Source organism: Rhineura floridana, chromosome 1 (genome assembly GCF_030035675.1).
Source record: "Rhineura floridana isolate rRhiFlo1 chromosome 1, rRhiFlo1.hap2, whole genome shotgun sequence".
Lineage (NCBI taxonomy): Eukaryota > Metazoa > Chordata > Lepidosauria > Squamata > Rhineuridae > Rhineura > Rhineura floridana.
In genome coordinates, this window is record NC_084480.1 from 253,117,047 (window position 1) to 253,139,755 (window position 22,709).

The 22,709-nt window shown below is 43.8% G+C and overlaps 1 protein-coding gene across 2 annotated transcripts in view; it reads right to left on the reverse strand.

Moving 5' to 3' along the window:
* The window catches only part of LOC133371560 (coiled-coil domain-containing protein 178-like), a 122,395-nt gene that overhangs the window by 42,005 nt on the left and 57,681 nt on the right, over positions 1-22,709 (reverse strand). For both annotated transcript variants that reach the window (XM_061599217.1, XM_061599125.1), the window contains 2 exons: positions 5,564-5,784; positions 1,072-1,214 (listed from right to left, as the gene is read on the reverse strand). In XM_061599217.1, coding sequence (XP_061455201.1) covers positions 1,072-1,214; positions 5,564-5,784 — 364 coding nt within the window. The remainder of the gene's footprint in view (positions 1-1,071; positions 1,215-5,563; positions 5,785-22,709) is intronic.

Sequence of the window (22,709 nt, forward strand, 5' to 3'; positions counted from 1 at the left end):
TTACATAGCAAAATATGAAGGTACCGTTCTGAGATTTCTGTCAGATGATCCAGCTTGGTTGCTTCCACCTTTCAGTGTTTCTAGCCAATGAGTGAAGTCAGAGCCAAGATTGACATGTGAGTTGTTTCAAGACCACGTGATAGGAATCTCTGGGGTCCTAAAAGGCTGCTGTTGTCCCTTCCCCTTAGTGTGCTTTTTCTGCTCTTGTCTCATTTTATGGTCCTTTGAATATCTGTATTTTGCCCTTCATTTTTTTCCCAACAACCACGTCACATATTTTATTTGGTGGGTTTGTCTGAGGTCAGTTATTTTCTGCTAATATTATTTACATAAAAAGTGCAGGTGGGTGTTAAAGACTTTTCTCTCAATGTCAAATGAAAATTGTGAAAAGTTTGTAATGAGGCTTAATTAGGCATGTGTATTGCTGTGCAGGAGTAAAGACCAGGCACTTAGGAATCCACTATATAATTAACTTACAGTACAATAGTATATAAGTTTATTCAGAAGTAAGTTTCTTTGTGTTTAATGGGGCTTATTTACACTTACATAAGGGAGTACAGGATTAAAATCTAGGTTTTGGCTTAGAATTGGCATTGGGACAAAACAGGGTTCTTGCACCTTTAACAGCTGTGACACAGGCAAAACTTCAATAAGTTAAGCATTTTCTAGTATGGCTATATAATTATGAGAAAAGCTTCACCTGTTCCCATTCTGTCAGTCATTTATTGTGTGTGTGGCCATTGATATACTTTTGGGCCCTCCATTCTACCTGCAAAAGATGACACAAATTTCATATGACACAAAGCATGCAAATTTCATGCAAATCTGTGTTCTCTTTTACAAGTGGCTTGGAGGTGGGCAATCCACATACAAAATCCTGTACTGGCATCCCTGGGTTTGGTGCCTAATTCCTGTAACACTGAATATGTGCAAAACAGACAAAAGGAAGAGAGTATGAGCACCTTAACCAGACATTGCTTCCCAAAGGAGGTAGGGAACTCAGTTGTCCTATGTACAAATGACAGAGACCACTTGAAAAACAATAATAGTACAAAAAATGTAAATGCTTACATTAAATAGATCAACTGTAATTCAGCTGCCTGTATTTGTTGAGCCATAGATATTCTTTCCTTTTCACATTCTTCTATGATTTCTTGATGCACGATTTTCACCTTCACAAGTTTCTGATGAACAGTATCATATATACATTTTGTCTTAAAAAAGAAAAGAAATTATTTTGACAGTGCAAAGCTCAGAATATCATAAGATTCCTCTTACTTCTTTGTCTCCTGTGAAAGATGTAGTGTTATCTCGTTTACATATGTATAATTCTTTTGCATTTTTCTATCTCACTTTTTAAACGATAAGATTGAGATTTACACTTCAATCCTATGTCTGTTTACTCAAAAGACTTCAAGACTGGACTACTGTAATGCACTCAACATGGGGCTGCCCTTGCGCTTGGTTCAGAAACTGCAGTTAGTGTAGAATTCTGAAGCACAATTGCTTACAGGAATGAGAATCTGCCAGCATACTGCACCTGTGCTCAGAGAATTGCGCTGGCTGCCAGTTCACCACAGGGCTCAGTTCAAGGTTTTACTATTGGTATATAAAGACATTAATGGCTTGGGACCAGTTTACTTAAGGAATCGCCTAACCCCATAAGTAGTGACTCAATCATTTTGATCAGCAGAACGTGCACTATTATAACTGCCACACAATGTCCACTCTGCGTTGGTAAGGAGTCATGGCTTTAATGTGGCAGCACTTGTACTTTGGAACTCCCTCCCTATTGACATTAGGCAGGCACCATCATTGTATTATTTCAGAAGCCTGCTGAAAACGTTTCTTTTCACCTAACCACACACATGATTGATTACGTTTTATTGTATTTCATTGTTTTTCGATGTTTTTAACAGTTTTTAAATGTTCTAAATAAATTTATTTTGTTTTTAATTATATTTTTATTACAGATGTGTTTGCTGTCCTGGGGTTCTTTGGAAGGAAGAGTGGGATATAAATTTAATTTTTAATGAGTTTAATGGGAAGTAGGATTGCAAATTTACATGCAATTCTTTGGGAAGCTTGTCTACTTATTTTGAGTATTATGCAGCCAGCTATTTTCCTCTCTCCCAAAAGGGTGGTGGCTAAAGTTCTTTGCCTTGGGAAGATGGATTGAGAGGATGTGAATAATCGTAGCCTATTTAAAAAATTTGAGAGTGCTAGTCCATTGCAATAAAATTGAGTCCTGTTGTACATTTAAGATGAACACATTTATTATGGCATAAGCTGTTCAAAGAATCAAAGTTACAAAAATCCTCCTTTTGACTTTCTCCATCTGTGCCTATGTTAGAGTAGATAACCCTGCTCCCTCCTCAGGATAGTGGTTTGAGGAGGACTAATCAAATAAAGTTTGAATTTATATTATCAAAAAATTCACATCTTTTATAGTCTCTAGTTCTATTGCATCAAACTTTACTTAATCGGGAAGCTTCTTTAAAATGTGTACAAGCTAACACCACTGACTTAAAGCTGGATATGTTGCTAAGCCTGCATTTAAATGCTTCTATCCTACTGATATGACTATTCAGAATCTTAGAAAGTTTCTACTTATTTTGTCTCAGTTTCAACTACATAACTCCTATTACTCTCTCATATACACACAATGCAAATTCATGCAGCAAAATCAATTTTTTCAATAATCTTACCATGTTCCCTTTGACACACAAAAAATGGTTTCTCAAGAACCATGAAGAAGAGATTATTGATGTCAAGTTTATATATGAAAAGCAGTAGCATGGTGCTGTTCTCCATTTACTTATCATGCTTACAAGTATATAATTTCCCAACAAGTTAATACCGTAACAGTAAAATGAAAAGACATGTTGCTGGCTTCTTGCTGTTTGTGTCTGGCAGAGCCAATAGGCTACAAAAGACGCTTCCAAAGCCCATGAATTTGGTGGGCTAAATTTCAAGGAAGCATCTTAACTTCTAGAAATTAGTCCAAACAACCAGTCTTGTAGCATATCTAGCATGGAATAAGGCATAAAGCTGAGACTTAATTAGGAGTCCAATTCAGTTCACATCTCCATGAATTCCCAGACTGGCCTTCAGTAAAGCTTTATCCCCGTTTCATCTGTGAAAGGGTCATTTCATAACCCATCTAACAGGATTGTTGTGAGGCAAAACAGGAACTGTAATTTCTACAACGAAGGTGTTGGCTTCATCTGCACATCCATCCCAATAACCCAGGATTCCTGGCTTACTGTGAATGAGCAGTGTACTGGTATACACAGCCTGCTCACTCCCACTTGGCTTCTCCCTTCATATGCATTAGTAAAATTAACCAAGAAGCACTAGTTTCTTGTGATGTGTGAACTAGGGATCCTGATTTTTTTACTCCTAAACAAGCTAGAAGTATAAGTTTGAAATTCGCTTACAAATCCTGGCTTGTTTGGGAGTAGCAAAGTAGGATCTCAGCTTCCATGTCACAGTAAGCTGGCTCTTCCTGGTTAGTTTTATCCACTTGCACAAAGGGAAGAGAGAACAGACTGCATGCACCAGCACACTGCTTATTCACAAGAAGCAAGAATGAACCAGGAAACTTGGCTTATTGTGATATACGAACATGGCCATTTTGTGCTTAAGTGATGAAATTATTATAAATGATTTCTCTAATGAATTTTTACAATAGTTCAATGCTACCAATGAGAACCAATGTCCTTCCAATGACTTTGCTTTGCAAATACTATGGTGTTTTGCTTTTTCCAGTAGCAACATTTTCTTACAGAGCAATCCATCTGGTGGGGAGTGGAGCCTGCAGAGGTGGAGCTGGTGGAAAGGGCGACCACATCCAGCTGCCATTCAGAAGTTTCTGGGACGGAAGGATGCTGGTTATGCTGGCATGGCATGGCAGAAGGAATCAAAATGCATGTTCTCTTCCACCATCCCTTTTCCTGGCATGGGGCTGCTGGGACAGAGGGCCAAGGGAGGGAGCCAAATGACACCTGGAAATAGCATAGTCCCCCACTCTTGGCCTCTTCCCTGACACGCCCCCAGAAAGCCCCTTTTGGGGGCCTTGCACTGGCTTCCAATTGCTGTTGCATCCCAGACGCAGGGAGAGTTAGATGAAGGAGAGGAGTTAGATGAGGATGAGGTTCCTTGGAGCATTGGAGGGAGACAAGAGGGGAGGGTTCTGGCAGCCGGCAGACTCCATGGCTAGCACCCCCATTGAGACAGTTCCAGCCCCGCCTGCGAGTTACCCGCCTGGACTGTTGGGAAGCGACCCTTTGCTTGCACCATCCACCCCCGTACAGGAATCCCCGCCAGGCACTTCAAACATTTCCCAGCCAATCAGCATCCCACTCTCAGAGCCCGCACTGTCACCAAGTGAAGCCCCGTTGTTGGATGGGCCATCTGAGGCTCTCCCCCCCTCATCCTGTGTGAGGAGGCATGAGAAGAGAGACTTTCAGAGGGTGGAACTCCGTCGGAGCCATTGTTTATGCGCGAAGACCTTCCCTACTTAAGCAGGTGCCTCCCAAGACTCTAGTGCTGAGCCAACTCTCCCCACATGCTGCAGAGACTGCTTAGTTAGGATAGTTAGGGAAAGTAGTGAGTCAGGGTAGACAGGTATGTGAAGTGCACCACTTTGGATGTAACCATAACTCTAATAAAATGAGAAAAAGATATCCTGTCATCTCAGTTTGGTTCCTCTGTCTCTGGGTTGGACAATGGCTTCCCTATGCTGGGCTGGGCTTCTCCAAAGCATCCCTGCCTGAATGAGGTTGGGCTGGCTGTGCCGTGGCTGTGTCACAAGTGGGACCCAGCTAGCTGAGCCAGGAATCTGTGGTATCTACCTCCCCTCAGCTTGGCATATATATGACTTGGATTGTGCCCTTAATCAACTTGCATTTAAATGGTTTAATGTAAATGTACTGCCTTCAAGTCGATTCCGACTTATGGCGACCCTATGAATAGGGTTTTCATGAGGCTGAGAGGCAGTGACTGGCCCAAGGTCACCCAGTGAGCTTCATGGCTGTGTGGGGATTGGAACCCTGGTCTCCCAGGTTGTAGTCCAGCACCTTAACCACTACGCCACACTGGCTCTCTTTCAAATGGTTTACAGTTTCTTATTTAAGCTGCAATCCTATGCACGCTTATGTGGGAGTAACTCAATGGAAATTAGTGGAACTCAATGGAAATTACTGTTGAATAGATTTGTATAGGATTACATTGTTAATTTTATAAACTTATCTCTGGTTTGAGAGAAGATACTGATTTATCCATTAATTTAAAGCCACTGGTTGGTTCTATATTTAATTTAACATTTATTTTTATATAAATATCAAAGAGTTTGACCAAACATATATATTATTTTTTATGTTAAATCTGTCTTTCTGTTCGATAACTAATCAGATTGCTACTTCAAAAGGGAAATACATTTTATATTGTGCTGTACTTTCTTCATCTTTAGATGTATGTAATAGTTCTTGAGCAAAGACATTTGAAAAGGGCATGCACCAAATCAATGGCAAAAATAAATAAAAATATTTAATCTGTTTACCTGCATGTATATCTTTTGTGCTTCTTCCATAGCATTATCTTCATAACTCAGCTTTTCTCCCAGCAGAGGGCTGTATTTCTTCATGTAGCCTATATGTTCCAGAACCTTTGCATTAGCTACATTTATTTGCGTCAGTTGGTTAACTGCATCCTGGAGTTGCTGATTCTTTTCTTCAAAATGCCACTGTAATTCTGTAATATCTCGTGAACACTTCTCCCATTCTGTAGAAGAAGAAAATAAGCTGTGCAGTCTAATGAAATTATGATGATTGTACTGAAGGATTGAACATACAAGTTTAGGAGGTATGCTCTCAGATCTTTATACAGCTTCCTATGAAATGTATGTTCACAGAATCCTTCTCTGCACATAACAGTCCCTCTGACTGTCCCTCTCTGAAGGGATGCCCATATTGTACAGAAGCCTGTGATAGCAAACCTCCAGAAATATGTGAGCATTAGATAACAGGACAGACATTACTACATCATGTGACAAGCTATTTTTGCTGATATGGTTTAACACCGGATGTGAAGGATCACCCTCCTACCACTGCTGGAGACAAAAAAATGACAAAGATAAGTTAGAAGCCAGAGAACTGGGCCTGAGGTCTTCCAGAGAAGGAGCCATACTTGAAACTCCCATCAACATCCCAAGATCTGCCAAGTAAAGATGTTACCCAAACCCATATAAGTCCCTTGCCTCTTGCCCTTTTTGGTTGCATCTCCCTGTTCCTTCCCCTCTGCACCTTCTATGCGCACACCTAAATGCTCTCAGTCTTGCCAGCACACCATGTCCCCTCTTCCCCAATTGGCTCCACCTGTGGCTCCTGTTGGCTTCCAGACGGGCTAGTGCAAAGATGGGGAACCTGTGGCCCTTCAGGCACTGCTGGACTACAACTCTCATAATCCCTGACCATGGACTATGCTGGCTAGGAGTGATGGTAAATATAGTCCAACAACAATATGGAGGGCCACATAGATTGTTGAATTAAGTGGATCCTAAGTTGTACAAATCTCTCCCCACAGAGAGCTGTCTGGCACCTTCATAATATAGCTTTCATCATATGCTGAAGACGCACCTCTTTACAATGGCCTTGGCACTTGTGATATATCTTTTTAGGGCCCACTGTAGTTGTGATTCTAATTTGTTTTAAAATGGTTTTAATATTATACTTTACATTGCTGTGACCCTGGGACCTTCTGGTGAAGGGCGGTTAATAATGATGATGATGATGGTAATAATAATAATAATAATAATAATAATAATAATAATAATTACCACCACCACTACCCATCTGTCGGGAGGATGAGCTGGGCTCCTGGGGGGTTGGAAGAAGATTCAGATGGCTGGCAGAGGGAGGAGGGAGGAACTCACCCTCTGTGGAGCGAAGCCGAAACAGAGGACATGCCAGAGATAGGGTCGCCTAGCAATGGGGAGCCTGAGAGCCTTGAAGTTTTAGAATCCCCCCCAGACATTCCCAGGCCCTCCCTTCTCTGCAGCTCAGAGCAAGAGGGAGGGCTGCTCACAGCAGAAAGGCAGAGAGATGGTTTACCCTCAGCTTCTCCTTTATCACCCATAGTGGAATCGGACACTTCAGAAGAGGAGGAGGTGATGCCTCCCCCCTCACCACGCACACGCAGACGGTTGAAAAGACAGGAGAGAAGGGGGGGAAGGCGGGCAGTACCTGAGGGGGAGTTAAGGTGGAGCGAAAGGTTGCGCGCCCGTTTAGCCCCTTCTTAAAGAACAGGTGGGAAGCAGCCCCTTGCTCTGTCAACTTTCTCCCAATGTCGCAGGACCTGTATCCTTGTATTGCTTCATGAGAAAGCGCAGTCTTTGTTTGGACATTACCCTAATAAAACACGAATTAACTACAACCTCTGGTCTGCTTCCTGAGTCACATCCTGGGCCTGACAGCTTGACAGAGCCACCTAAATCACCCTCAACGCTCTCTTCACTTGACCGGGACAAGATGTCAAAGGGAGCAGCGGGGGGGACGAACCCCACTTCTGAGACGGAAGAAGTGAAACTCTTGAGGACTAAGGTAGCTGATTTGCAGACGGATGTCCAAGCCCTGCTAGCAGCAGTCAAGGCGCTGAAGACGGATAATCAAACCTTGAAGGCCACGATAGACCAGATGCAAACAGCCCCTCCAGCTGCCGCAGTAAAGGTTCCCATTGGATTGCCCCCAAAATACGCGGGACAAAGTGATCAGTTGGCAACTTTCGTGGCTCAATGTGAGTTATATCTGGATGTCAGGCACACAGAATTTCCAGACGATGGGGCTAAAGTGGCCTTCGTGATTAGCCTCCTGGAGGGAGAAGCTGCAAAATGGGTGACTCCGTATCTCGTGAGAAAAGATACTGTCTTAAGAAGGTACAGAGGATTTATACAGGAGATGACCGAGATGTTCCAAGACCCGCAAAGAGCTGAAACAGTAGCGCGGCAACTAGGTGCTCTGAAGCAAGCTAAAGGGACTGTTTCCGAGTACACTAACGCTTTTAAAATTCTGTCCCAGGAAACGGGTTACAATGATGCCGCCCTGATGTTTATGTACCGGAGTGGATTAAATGCTGAAATCCTGGATGAGTTGGCCAGGACCTCCCCCGCCGCTGACCTACCAGGGCTCATCCGGCTATGCCTACAGATAGATCACCGGATGGAAGGAAGGCGCCTGGAAAGGAAGCAGGAGGTCCCGAGATACTCAGCCTCGGCATCTCGCAGCAAGACCCTTCCCTCTGCAGGAATGGCAGGTAATGCAGCTGAGGGACAGGGAGGGGCTAGGCCAAGACTGTCGGAAGAAGAAAAGGAAAGACGCCGCCGAGAACGTTTATGCTTTTATTGTTCAAAGCCGGGCCACGTGGCCAGGGTCTGTGGACTAAAAGGGGGGAAAGCTGAGCCGTCAGGAAACTAGAACACCCAGTCCACGTGCAGGCCGGTGGACTGGGGGCAGCGTTGTATAAAGGCCCCCCAACGATCCAACCTCCCTCAAAGGGGGTGTTGGTCTTGCCTATTCGGATTACAACTTCCAGAGGAGTGGTGTTTAATTCCACTGCCTTAATTGACAGTGGAGCCTCCACAAATTTTATTGATGCAAAGTTAGTCAAGCGTCATGGGATTTCCCGGTGGAAACTGGACGCTCCCCTAGCTGTGGAGACTATCGATGGGAGACCCCTGAAGTCAGGAGGGGTGACACAAGCCACGGAGGAAGTGAAACTTCAAATCCCCGGGCATGAAGAGTTCATTTCGCTATACGTGTCAGATCTCTCGAACTTTGAGGTGATTCTGGGAATGCCCTGGCTAGCAAAACATGAACCCAAAATAAGTTGGAAGGAGGCGGTGGTGTGGTTCACCTCACAGTATTGCCAGGAGAACTGTCAACCTGAAGGAATCAAGAACACCTTAGCGGGGGCAGTGCAAGAGATCGAGCCAAAGTATGAAGAATTCAAAGATGTGTTTGATGAAAAGGAGGCAGAGACTTTACCCCCCCACCGCCCTTACGACTGTGCGATTGATCTAGTGCCAGGAGCCAGCATTCCATCGGGGAGAATCTACTCTCTCACAGAGGTTGAGAGGGAGGCCCTGAAGGAATTCCTGGATAAAAACCTGAGGCGAGGATTCATACGCCCCTCACAATCCCCTGCTGGAGCGCCGCTATTGTTTGTGAAAAAGAAGGGGGGAGAACTCAGACCCTGTAATGACTATCGCGCATTGAACCAGATCACCATCCCCAACAGCTACCCGCTGCCCCTGATCTCAGAGTTGTTGGACCGACTGCGCTCTGCAAAAATCTTCATGAAGTTGGATTTGAGAGGAGCGTACAATCTGATCAGGATGAAGCAGGGAGATGAATGGAAAACAGGGTTCTTGACCGCTTACGGACAGTATGAATACCTGGTCATGCCGTTCGGACTTTGTGGAAGTCCAGGAATTTTTCAAAAATTCATGAACGACGTGTTTAGAGACTTGTTGGACACGTATGTAATCTGTTACTTAGATGATATCCTGGTGTTCTCAAAGAACCAGGAAGACCACGACCAGCATGTGAAGACGGTGTTGAAGAGACTGAGAGAAAATCACCTGTATGCTAAATTAGAGAAATGTGGATTTGACCTCAAGTCTCTAGACTTCCTTGGATATCGAATCTCAGCGGAAGGCGTGGAGATGGACCCAGGGAAAGTAAGCTGTATATTGGACTGGGGCCAACCTGTCACCAAAAAGGATGTACAACGGTTTTTGGGGATTGCCAATTATTACAGAAAGTTCATTCCAGGGTTTTCCAAATTGACAGCTCCTCTGACTGACTGCTTAAGGGGAAAGAAGAAGTTTCAATGGACAGAGAACGCCACCCAGGCCTTTGAGGAGCTGAAGAGAAGGTTCGCATCCGAGCCCATTCTGCACTTTGCTGACCCGACCCGACCTTTCATCGTGGAAGCAGATGCTTCAGATTTTGCTATCGGGGGGGGGGTCCTTCTGCAATTAGACCAAGAAGGAAAGGAGCTGCACCCCTGTGCGTACTTCTCTCGGAAGTTAAAGCCTGCAGAGAAGAATTACACAGTTTGGGAGAAGGAGCTGCTGGCCATCAAGGACTCTTTTGAAAACTGGAGACAATACCTAGAGGGGGCCCCTCATCAGATCGAAGTGCGCTCCGACCACAAGAACCTGGAAAGCCTCCAAACTGCCAGAAAGCTGAACCAGAGACAAATAAGATGGTCCCAGTTCTTCACCAGGTTTAACTTCAAGATCACTTACCAAGCCCAAGCCAAAAACCAGAGAGCTGGTGCCTTATCCAGACAGCCACAGTACAAAGAAAGTGAATCTGAGGACCAACCTCAGTACGTGATCCCGCCAGAGAAATTAATGTTGGGATCATGCCAGTCTTCGTGGGAAGAGGAACTCAAAAAGGCACAAGAAGATGCAGACGTACTCAAATATGGGCAGGAGACGGGACAAAGTCAAGACTCAGAAGTAACTTTTCACTGGAGGAATGGACTATTATGGTTCAAAACAGCCAGATATGTGCCAGAAGGAGAATTAAGGCTCAGAATCCTACGCCAGTGCCATGATTCCATCACAGCGGGACACTTTGGGATTTACAAGACCATTCAGAACGTGGCCAAGGACTTCTGGTGGCCTAAAATGCGTAGGGATATTGAAAGCTATGTAAAGTCCTGCTCTGTCTGTCTGCGGACAAAAACACAAACAAGGAAACCAGCAGGACTGTTACAACCGTTACCTGTCCCACATGAACCCTGGAAGGATCTCTCCATGGATTTTATAACTGATCTGCCCAAATCCCAAGGAATGACAGCCGTTTTAGTCGTGGTAGATCTACTCACCAAAATGGCGCATTTCCTCCCTTGTGCAGGGGCCTTAGAGGCTAAGGAAACGGCCAAGTTATTCATCAAAGAAGTCTACCGACTGCATGGGTTGCCAAACAGTGTAGTCTCAGACCGAGGAACTCAGTTCACAGCCAAATTTTGGAGAGCAATGTGGAAACAGTTGCAGATGGAATTAAAACTCTCCTCCGCCCATCACCCCCAGACAGATGGGCAAACGGAACGCTTGAATGCCGTTTTGGAAAGATATCTAAGAAGTTATGTGTCCTATCAACAGACTGACTGGGTATCTTATTTGCATTTTGCAGAGTTCGCCTACAACAATTCTCTACACTCCAGCACTCAACAAACCCCATTCTTCGCGAATTATGGATTCCATCCTAAAATCTTTCCAAGCAGCTCAGAAGGAATGCTGGTGCCGGCAGCTGAGGACTTCCTAAAAGAATTGCAAGCGGTGCAACAAACACTGAAACAGCAGTTAAACGAAGCCAAAACAGAGTACAAGCGAGTTGCTGACCTGCACAGGAAGGAGCCCCCCCCCTTCAACCAGGAGACCAGGTATGGCTGTCCACCCGTTTCCTCCAGATGCCGGGCAAATGTAGAAAATTACAAGACAAAAGGGTGGGTCCTTTCGAAATAGAAACTCAAATCAATCCCGTGGCGTACCGGCTGAAGCTACCTGACACGTTTAAAATACATCCTGTGTTCCATCGATCCCTCTTGACGAAAGCTGCCCCTCCCAGTGAGCTGCGGCCGGAGGAGCCTCCTGGATCCCCACTCCTGATAAATGAGCAGCTTGAGTTTGAAGTTGAGGAAATCTTGGATTCCAGGATCCGACGCCACAAGCTGCAGTATTTGATTCACTGGAAGGGCTATGGGGTGGCTGACAGATCATGGGAAAATGCAGATGATGTGCATGCTCCAGAGTTAGTAAAACTTTTCCATCAACGTTGTCCTCAACGCCCCAAACCAGACAGGAGGAGGGGGGCACAGCTTGAGAAGGGGGATGGTGTCGGGAGGATGAGCTGGGCTCCTGGGGGGTTGGAAGAAGATTCAGATGGCTGGCAGAGGGAGGAGGGAGGAACTTACCCTCTGTGGAGCGAAGCCGAAACAGAGGACATGCCAGAGATAGGGTCGCCTAGCAACGGGGAGCCTGAGAGCCTTGAAGTTTTAGAATCCCCCCCAGACATTCCCAGGCCCTCCCTTCTCCGCAGCTCAGAGCAAGAGGGAGGGCTGATCACAGCAGAAAGGCGGAGAGATGGTTTACCCTCAGCTTCTCCTTTATCACCCATAGTGGAATCGGACACTTCAGAAGAGGAGGAGGTGATGCCTCCCCCCTCACCACGCACACGCAGACGGTTGAAAAGACAGGAGAGAAGGGGGGGAAGGCAGGCAGTACCTGAGGGGGAGTTAAGGAGGAGCGAAAGGTTGCGCGCCCGTTTAGCCCCTTCTTAAAGAACAGGCGGGAAGCAGCCCCTTGCTCTGTCAACTTTCTCCCAATGTCGCAGGACCTGTATCCTTGTATTGCTTCATGAGAAAGCGCAGTCTTTGTTTGGACATTACCCTAATAAAACACGAATTAACTACAACCTCTGGTCTGCTTCCTGAGTCACATCCTGGGCCTGACACCATCCCTGGGCTAGTGAGTATGCAGTACTTACATATAACATGAACCAGCACTGTTGGTGGCAGATAGCCCAACTTATGCCATGAGTGGGAATGAGGGAGATGTCGCGACAAGCACTGGAGGGCCACTCAGAGCATTTTTAACATATAAAGTAGTGAGTAAATCCCACTTCAACCTGAAAATAGGTGCCATCCTTCAATTCTTTGCCTATTTTGCACATCCTGTGCCCTAGTGCGGTGTAATGGTTAGGGTGTTGCACTACCACCTGGGAGACCAGGGTTCGAATCCCCACACAGCCATGAAGCTCACTGGGTGACCTTGGGCCAGTCACTGCCTCTCAGCCTCAGAGGAAGGCAATGGTAAACCACCTCTGAATACCGCTTACAATGAAGACACTATGAATATTCACAGGGTCGCCATAAGTCGGAATCGACTTGAAGGCAGTCCATTTCCATTTCATTGTTCAGTGTGCTACACAGAAGGGGCAAACTGGGAAGCAAGCTAGAAATAAATCTGCTATTGCTGACTCTTTCATAGCTTGAGCAGGGTCCCTTGGCTCTCCTGCCTATCTTGATACTTGAATGTTAAATGTGATGAAAACTTGATGAGATATTAACTGTCTACTTGAATAACTATCTCAGAATAGGAAGGAGACAGAAAAAGAATCTAGGAAAGCAGCAGTTAAACTGCTGCCCTATTTCCTCATGCACCCAGGCTTTTGTATCATTTCACCACCTGGTCCAAAATAGTAATGATGTGCAAAGAAACAGTCTTACTCTGCCTTGCTAAATACATGGAAAATAAGAGAGTATCTTGGAGGTCAAGGGAAAGGAGAAAGCTTCCTTTCATCTTCTTTGGATATTCTCATACATTACCCCCTTTAGGATGCACACCTTAACGTGGTGAGGGGTTTGAGAGTGTAGAAGAAGCTGAGAGCAATGTCGTCAGGAGTCTAGACCAAGAGGCTAGACTCCTAGCAGGGGCACCCAAGGTGGAATGGTCAAAGCTGAGACACCAGACAAAGATGCATCCAAACTCAGAGGAAGGCAATGGTAAACCACCTCTGAATACCTCTTACCACAAAAACCCTATGAACAGAGTATCCAAAATGCAACACAAGATAGTGCTGGAAGATGAGAACCCCAGGTCAGAAGACACTCAACAAGCTACTGGGGAAGAACAAAGGACAAGTATGAGTAGTTCTGTGACTAATGAAGCATCTGGGTCAAAGCCGAAAGGAAGCCCAGAGGATGATGTGCACAGATGTGAAAGGAGAGTCCAGAGTTGTATGACGCACACAATAGGAACATGGAATGTGAGAAGCATGAACCAGGGAAAGTTAGAAATTGTCAAGCAAGAAATGGAACGTATCAACATTACAATACTTGGTGTGGGTGAATTAAAATGGACAGGAATGGGACATTTTCAATCAGGCAACTACAAAATATTTTATGCAGGAAATGAGAAATCAAGAAGAAACAGGGTTGCTTTAATAGTGAGAAGTGATGTAGCAAAAGCAAATAGGAGCTACAATGCAAGGTCTGAGCGAGTGATATCAATGAAATTAAACAGGAAACCTATTAACATCATCCAAGTCTATGCTCCAATGACAAAGGCAGAAGAAGAGGAATTGCAGAGATGTTTTGCAGACGTACAGGAAGAAATTGATCACACATCAAAACAAGATGTGCTGATAATCATAAGGGACTGGAATGCAACAGAGGTAGGCAACAGAGAAGAACTAGGAATTGTGGGGAAATGGGCCTAAGAGACAGAAATGAAGCAGCAGAAAACTTATTGAATTCTGTGAAGCCAATAATTTGTTTCTTGTGAACACATTTTTTGAGCAACCAAAAAGATGACTGTACAAGTGGACATCACCAAATGGTCAATATAAGAATAAAATTGATTATATAATTGGTAGCAGAAGATGGAGAAGTTCCATACTTTCTGCAAAAACAAGACCAGGAGCAGATTGCGGTACAGATCATGAACTGGTCATATCAAAAATCAGAGTAAAGCTAAAGAAGAAGAACAAAGCAATCATCATGCCAAAATACAATTTAAATAACATCCCATAAGAATATAAAGATCAAATAAGGAATAGATTTGAGGCTTTAAACTTAGTTGACGGAGAACCAGAAGAACTATGGATTGAAATCAGAGACATTATCATGGAAGTATCTAGGGAGGCGATTGGACCCTTGGATGATAAGGGAGTCAAAGGTGTACTAAAGAACGATAAGGAGATTGCAGAGAAGCTAAATGAATTTTTTGCATCTGTCTTCACAGTGGAAGATATAGGGCAGATCCCTGAACCTGAACTAACATTTGCAGGAAGGGATTCTGAGGAACTGAGACAAATAGTGGTAACGAGAGAGAAAGTTCTAGGCTTAATAGACAATATAAAAACTGACAAATCACCGGGCCCGGATGGCATCCACCCGAGAGTTCTCAAAGAACTCAAAGGTGAAATTGCTGATCTGCTAACTAAAATATGTAACTTGTCCCTCGGGTCCTCCTCCATGCCTGAGAACTGGAAAGTGGCAAATGTAACGCCAATCTTCAAAAAGGGATCCAGAGGGGGTCCCGGAAATTACAGGCCAGTTAGCTTAACTTCTGTCCCTGGAAAACTGGTAGAAAGTATGATTAAAGCTAGATTAACTAAGCACACAGAAGAACAAGCCTTGCTGAAGCAGAGCCAGCATGGCTTCTGCAAGGGAAAGTTCTGTCTCAGTAACCTATTAGAATTCTTTGAGAGTGTCAACAAGCATATAGATAGAGGTGATCCAGTGGACATAGTGTACTTAGACTTTCAAAAAGCGTTTGACAAGGTACCTCACCAAAGACTTCTGAGGAAGCTTAGCAGTCATGGAATAAGAGGAGAGGTCCTCTTGTGGATAAGGAATTGGTTAAGAAGCAGAAAGCAGAGAGTAGGAATAAACAGACAGTTCTCCCAATGGAGGGCTGTAGAAAGTGGAGTCCCTCAAGGATCAGTATTGGGACCTGTACTTTTCAACTTGTTCATTAATGACCTAGAATTAGGAGTGAGCAGTGAAGTGGCCAAGTTTGCTGATGACACTAAATTGTTCAGGGTTGTTAAAACAAAAAGGGATTGCGAAGAGCTCCAAAAAGACCTCTCCAAACTGAGTGAATGGGTGGAAAAATGGCAAATGCAATTCAATATAAACAAGTGTAAAATTATGCATATTGGAGCAAAAAATCTTAATTTCACATATACGCTCATGGGGTCTGAACTGGCGGTGACTGACCAGGAGAGAGACCTCGGGGTTGTAGTGGACAGCATGATGAAAATGTCGACCCAGTGTGCGGCAGCTGTGAAGAACGCAAATTCCATGTTAGCGATAATTAGGAAAGGTATTGAAAATAAAACAGCCGATATCATAATGCCGTTGTATAAATCTATGGTGCGGCCGCATTTGGAATACTGTGTACAGTTCTGGTCGCCTCATCTCAAAAAGGATATTATAGAGTTGGAAAAGGTTCAGAAGAGGGCAACCAGTATGATCAAGGGGATGGAGCGACTCCCTTACAAGGAAAGGTTGCAGCATTTGGGGCTTTTTAGTTTAGAGAAAAGGCGGGTCAGAGACGACATGATAGAAGTGTATAAAATTATGCATGGCATCGAAAAAGTGGATAGAAAAAAGTTCTTCTCCCTCTCTCATAATACTAGAACTCATGGACATTCAAAGAAGCTGAATGTTGGAAGATTCAGGACAGATAAAAGGAAGTACTTCTTTACTCAGCGCATAGTTAAACTATGGAATTTGCTCCCACAAGATGCAGTAATGGCCACCAGCTTGGATGGCTTTAAAAGAAGATTAGACAAATTCATGGAGGACAGGGCTATCAATGGCTACTAGCCATGATGGCTGTGCTCTGCCACCCTAGTCAGAGGCAGCATGCTTCTGAAAACCAGTTGCCAGAAGCCTCAGGAGGGGAGAGTGTTCTTGCACTCGGGTCCTGCTTGCGGGCTTCCCCCAGGCACCTGGTTGGCCACTGTGAGAACAGGATGCTGGACTAGATGGGCCACTGGCCTGATCCTGCAGGCTCTTCTTATGTTCTTATGTTCTTAAGAATGCAAAAACACAATACCTCTAGAAAAAGAGAGAAAGACCTCAATGGATGACTGAAGAAACTCTTAAAATGGTTAGAGACAGAAGGAAACCAAAAGCAAAAGGAGACAGAAATACAGTCAGAACCCTAAATTCAATAATACAGCAATTAGTATGTAGAGACAAAGAGAACCACTACAATAGCTATTGTATAGAAATAGAAGAGGACAACAAAAAGGGTTGTCTATTCCAAAAGATTAGAGAAATGAAAGGGAAATTTAAAGTTAGGGATGTTGAATAACCAACAGAGGAACACACTCACTGACCGAGATGATATGAAAGGAAGATGGAAGCAATACACTGAACTCTTTTATAAAGAGATGACAGGATGAAAGATTCATTCATGGAGGAAGTGTATGATAAAGAACCAGAAATTTTAGAATGTGAGGTGAAAGCTGCTCTTAAAATACTTGGAAGAAACAAATCACCAGGAACAGATGGCATACAATAGACTTGCTACAACCTACTGAGGGCTCATCCAGATGGCTGTATAATGTGTGACATGACCGCTTTGTGTTCTCATTATTTTTCGGTCGTCCTGATGACGTTGCGCGCAAAAGCGTGTTTTCACGCAGTTAAATCCGCTTTGGCACAACCGCAGAAAATGCGATTATCTTTTTTAAAGAGTGAATCATCCGCTGCAACGTTAGGGGCTCGGATGCAATACCGCGGACTTTAGAGCAGGAGACATTCCGTAGGGGGTCATTGGGCGTTTCCCCATTCCCCTTCTTTCATTTTCAGCCAATACCATATTTCCACTTTTGCGCATGTGCGCGAATGTGCTTGGAAAAGCCCGGGAAACTGAACCAATCAGAGCCACGGGATGTTACTTTGTACTTCCCAGATGCCGAAATGTGCATTTGCGCACAAGGCGGTACTACAGTGGCTGGGTAAACTCCCCTTAGCTTTTCCTGCTTCTCGACCTGAGGCAAAGTTCATGTGTAACAAAGCCCTGGTAACGTAGTTGCTACCGCAGCGCCGGGTGCTTGGTAACGGGGGGGGGCTACCCCTTTAAGCTGCCAGAGGGCTGGACGGAGGCGAAGAAATCCCTTCCACCCCACCCTCCGGCCGGCTCTGTGCTTCTTTCTGCCACTCAGGCTGGTTGCTGGGTCCCGGAGTGCTTTGCCTTCCCGTTTCCTCCTTCACGCACGCACTTCCATCCCATGTGGGCGGCGGTGGGGAAGGAGTCTCTGGTGGCTGCAGTTTCAAATGGGGGTCTCTATTAGCCATCCACACAGACGCGCACTTCTGTCACCTCACAACACGCTCACATGCACTCGCAGGCATACCAAACCTACAGCAAGGGGGTGGTTGGGGAAGAGCCAGACAGAGAGGAGATGGGGGAGATGATCTTCTGCCATTTTTGCCTTTTGCGGTGCGAGGGGGCTGAAGCGCAGTGTGTGGCTCCCTCGCCTCCCTCTCTTCCCCTGTCCCTAGCAGGAGCATTTACTTTTCACTCCAAGTGCCGTGCCCTTAGCGAAGCTGCTAGAGATCTGCCAGTCAGAAAGTCACCATTTCAACCCAGGAACAGGAGAGGTGGTGGGCTGGGGTGGGAGTTGCGGGGCAGCAACGGGCTGGGGTGGGGAGACTGGCAAGGCGAGTCTGTGCTTCAGGAGCCTGCTATTAAAACACACACACGCAGCCCCTCCTCCTTCGAGTAGGCTTCCCCTGCATTTCCCCATCCTTCTTTTTTTTTTTTTTCAATAATTTTTATTCAGATTTTCATAAAACATACAAGACAAAATCATAAAACATTCAAAGACAAAAAACAAAATCAAAAATAGTTAAACAAAAAGAAAAAAAGAAAAAAAAAATAAAAAATAAAGAGTAAAATATTGACTTCCCATTTGTCAAAGATCAAATCAGTTATAAGTCTATAATATATAACAATCCTGTCTCTTAAGTCATATTATAAAATCACTTTCCTCCAGTAGTTATCTTACTTAATCATCAAATCTCATAAACATTACTTTATTCTTTCCACAAAAAGTCAAAGAGAGGTTTCAATTCTTTAAGAAATATATCTATCAATTTTTTTTTCCAGATAAGCATATCGATTAATCCATCTCATTACTAATTATGATAATCTTATTGTCATAACCATAGTCAAAATAAACATTTCAATTAATCCATCACATCAGAATCTGTTAGGTTCAGTAATTTCAGTAGCCATTGTTCTATTATCCCTATTAGTTCCATTTTCCATCTTCCATCTTCAGTAGTCTTGTTAAGTCCAGTAATTTCAGTATCCAATCTTCCATTATCAGTATTCCATAATAATCTTGCTGTCAAAGCCATAGTCATATAGTAAGAGTCTAATGGGAATTACCTCTATCCCAAATATTTTCTTGCCATCCATTCTGAATAGGTTGCTGAAATACTGCTGTAAAATCATATCTCTGTTCTTTTTTTCAAAATACACTGGGTCATCTCTTGAAAGTTTTTCCATTGTCACATGGCTGCAGTTAATTCCATAGATTTTCTCTATATTGGGCTCCATCACATCATTCCAGTCCAGAAGATTATCCATGCCATTGATAACTTTATCTCTAGAATCTTCATTAATTTCTTCAGAGATAACATTGAGTTCCAAACAATAGATTTTATTTCTAAAGTCCATAGACTCCAAATCTTGTTCCTGTTCCACGTTTGTTCCAATCTCCGGGATCTCCTCTCTCACAGGGACCCCTGTTCCAGTCTCCAGGGTCTCCTCTCTCACAGGGACCCCTGTTCCAGTCTCCAGGGTCTCCTCTCTCACAAGGACCCCTATGTCTTTAATCTCCTGTGTCTCCAAACAATAGATTTTGTTTCTAAAGTCCATAGACTCCAAATCTTTTCCCTGTTCCACGTTTGTTCCAATCTCCGGGGTCTCCTCTCTCACAGGGACCCCTTCCAGGGTCACCTCTCTCACAGGGACCCCTATATCTTTAATCTCCTGCTTCATTTTACTCAATTCAATTTTCAGCTCCTTACAACCCTGTCGCAGGTTTTGTTTCGTTATCTCAATCTCATCCATTATTTTCTGAAACATAGTTATTTCCAGCTTCTCAGCCACTTTCTTAATTGCCATTTTAAAAGAAAAATATAGGAAAACCACTTCTTATTTCAGCAACAATTGGGTTAATACTCCAAACTTGGTGACATCACAGTATAAACAGAGCAGACAGCCTTATCTCTCCATGCTTAAGTAAACAAAATGCAGTTCCCAGGATCGAAACAATTAATGGCGGTCGTCAGGAAACAGATTCGTCAAAATAAAATAGACCAAAAAGAGAGTAGTCTCAGACAATATAATATTCTTCAAAATAAAAATCTGGAATAGAAATCCCTCTTCTGTGTATATCTTTAGAATGCAAATCCAGGACAGCTTTTTGCAACAAAAACAGAGATAAGCTATTAATTAGTGAGTAGCAGAGAGAAGTTATGGCTCCCCAGTGAGATGTCAAAAACCGATCAATCTGGCAAATCTCTTTTAAACAGCAACAATTTAAGTCAAGTAAAAGAAAAATATAGAAAGAAGGGTGCTTGCCTGTAAGTGCGTTCTCTCTTAGAAGATAAGATGAACGTTCGCTTTTCCAGATAGAGCTTGTTGTTAAAAATCCGTCCCACCTTCGTCGGCTGGACCTCGTCCCATAAATTAATGAGATCTGGTCGTCCCAACAAAAATAGGCTTTGAGGTTAATCTCTTCGTTTCTCCCTACCCGGGAGAAGTTTAATCAGTCAAAAAAAGAAAAAATCTGACTGATATATCTGAATAAGCTTCTTTTGAGGCAGGAGCCCGTCTCAAAAGCAGGCACAGGCTAAGTCACCCTTCCCGGAAGTCCCATTTCCCCATCCTTCTTTGAGGATGGTCTGGGTGCTGCATGGCTTTGGGAACACCGGCACCTCTGACATTCCATTACCCGCCCCCCCAAAGCCAAAGCTGTTCCTGAAACTGGCTTTTTTCATCCTTCCTTATTCTCCCTCCTTCGATTTCATTAGCATTTACTCAGAAGTAAACCTTCCTATGTATCTCCAGAAACGTTAACATGCGTAAAGGTAGAAAAGCATACAGTTGGTTTTGCAATATATCGCAAATACGAGCTAACAGAAATACAAAAATACAAATGCTCTAGAGTGGCGAGCTGCAAAGAACTCCATTACAGCCACAGGAAATTCAAACTTCCGCGCTCGCATTTTGTGCTTCGTTGCAAAGGGGGAGAGGAGCACACGTCATTTTTTGTGGGCCAATTGGCTGATAGGGGGTGGTCTTACAGGAGGAGCTGGGAAAAAGTGAAAAGAATATATGGATCTTCCTGCTGCGTGTGTGGGCACAAAAAAAACGTGGTTTTTTTATTGGGAAAGAGTGAATAACAGGCAAAGTGAGGACTGTCAGATGACAAACTGAATATGGAAAACGTGGAATATCCTGCTCCATTTGGATGAGCCCTGAGACTGAATCTGTCCACATTTTGACAAAAATTTGTCAAGCAATATGGAAAACTAAACAATGGCACACAGACTGGAAGCGTTCAATATACATTCCAATTCTATTGCCTTAATATCCCATGCAAGTGAAGTAATGCTCAAGATTCTATAACAAAGGCTCTTACCATATATGGAGTGAGAAATGCCAGGCATCCAAGCTGGATTTAGAAAAGGAAGAGGCACAAGGGATCATATCGCAAACATACGTTGGATAATGGAACAGACCAAGGAATTTCAGAAGAAAATCACCCTGTGCTTTATAGATTACAGCAAAGCCTTTGACTGTGTAGATCATGAAAAACTATGGAATGGTTTAAATGAAATGGGGGTGCCACGGCAACTGATCGTCCTGATGTGCAACTTGTACTCTGGACAAGAGGCAACTGTAAGGACAAAATATGGAGAAACCGATTGGCTCCCAATCAAAAAAGGTGTGATACAAGGGTGTATTTTATCACCCTATTTGTTTAATCTACACACATAACATATCATACGGAAAGCGGGATTGGACCAAGATGAATGAGGTGTGAAAATTGGAGGAAAAAATATCAATAATTTAAGATATGCAGACGATATCATACTACTAGCAGAAACCAGTAATGATTTGAAACAAATGCTGATGAAAGTTAAAAGAGGAAAACACAAAAGCATAAAAAGAAACCAAATGCACAGTTATAAGATGGAGGATACTTGGCTTAGCAATACGACATGTGAGAAGGATCTTGGAATTGTCATTGATCACAAACTGAATATGAGCCAACAGTGTGATGTGGCTGCAAAAAAGGCAAATGCTATATTAGGCTGCATTAACAGAAGTATAGTTTCCAAATCACCTGAAGTATTAGTTCCCCTCTATTCAGCACTGGTTAGGCCTCATCTTGAGTACTGCGTCCAGTTCTGGTCTCCGCACTTCAAGAAGGATCCAGATAAACTGGAATGGGTTCAGAGGAGGGCAACAAAGATGATCACGGGACTGGAAACAAAGCCCTATGAGGAGAGACTGAAAGAACTGGGCATGTTTAGCCTGGAGAAAAGAAGTCTGAGGGGAGATATGATAGCAGTCTTCAAGTACATGAAAGGTTGTCACATACAGGATGGCCGGGATCTCTGCTCAATCATCCCAGAGTGCAGGACACAGAATAATGGGCTCAAGTTGCAGGATGCCAGATTTTGACTGAACATCAGGAAAAACTTCCTAACTGTTAGAGCCATACGACAATGGAACAATTACCTAGTGGGCTCTCCGACACTGGAGGCATTCAAGAGGCAGCTGGACAGTCATCCGTCGGGAATGCTTTGATTTGGATTCCTGCATTGAGCAGGGGGTTGGACTTGATGGCTTTATAGGTCCCTTCCAACTCTATTATTGTATGATTCTATGAAAAGCAGGATTACAGTTGGACGTCAAAAAAACAAAAGCAATGACAACAGAAGGTTTATGTAACTTTAAAGTTGATAACGAGGACATTGAACTTGTCAAGGGTTATTAATACCTTGGCCCAGTCATTAACCAAAATGTAGACAATAGTCAAGAAATCAGAAGAAGGCTAGGACTGGGGAGGGCAGCTATGAGAGAACTAGAG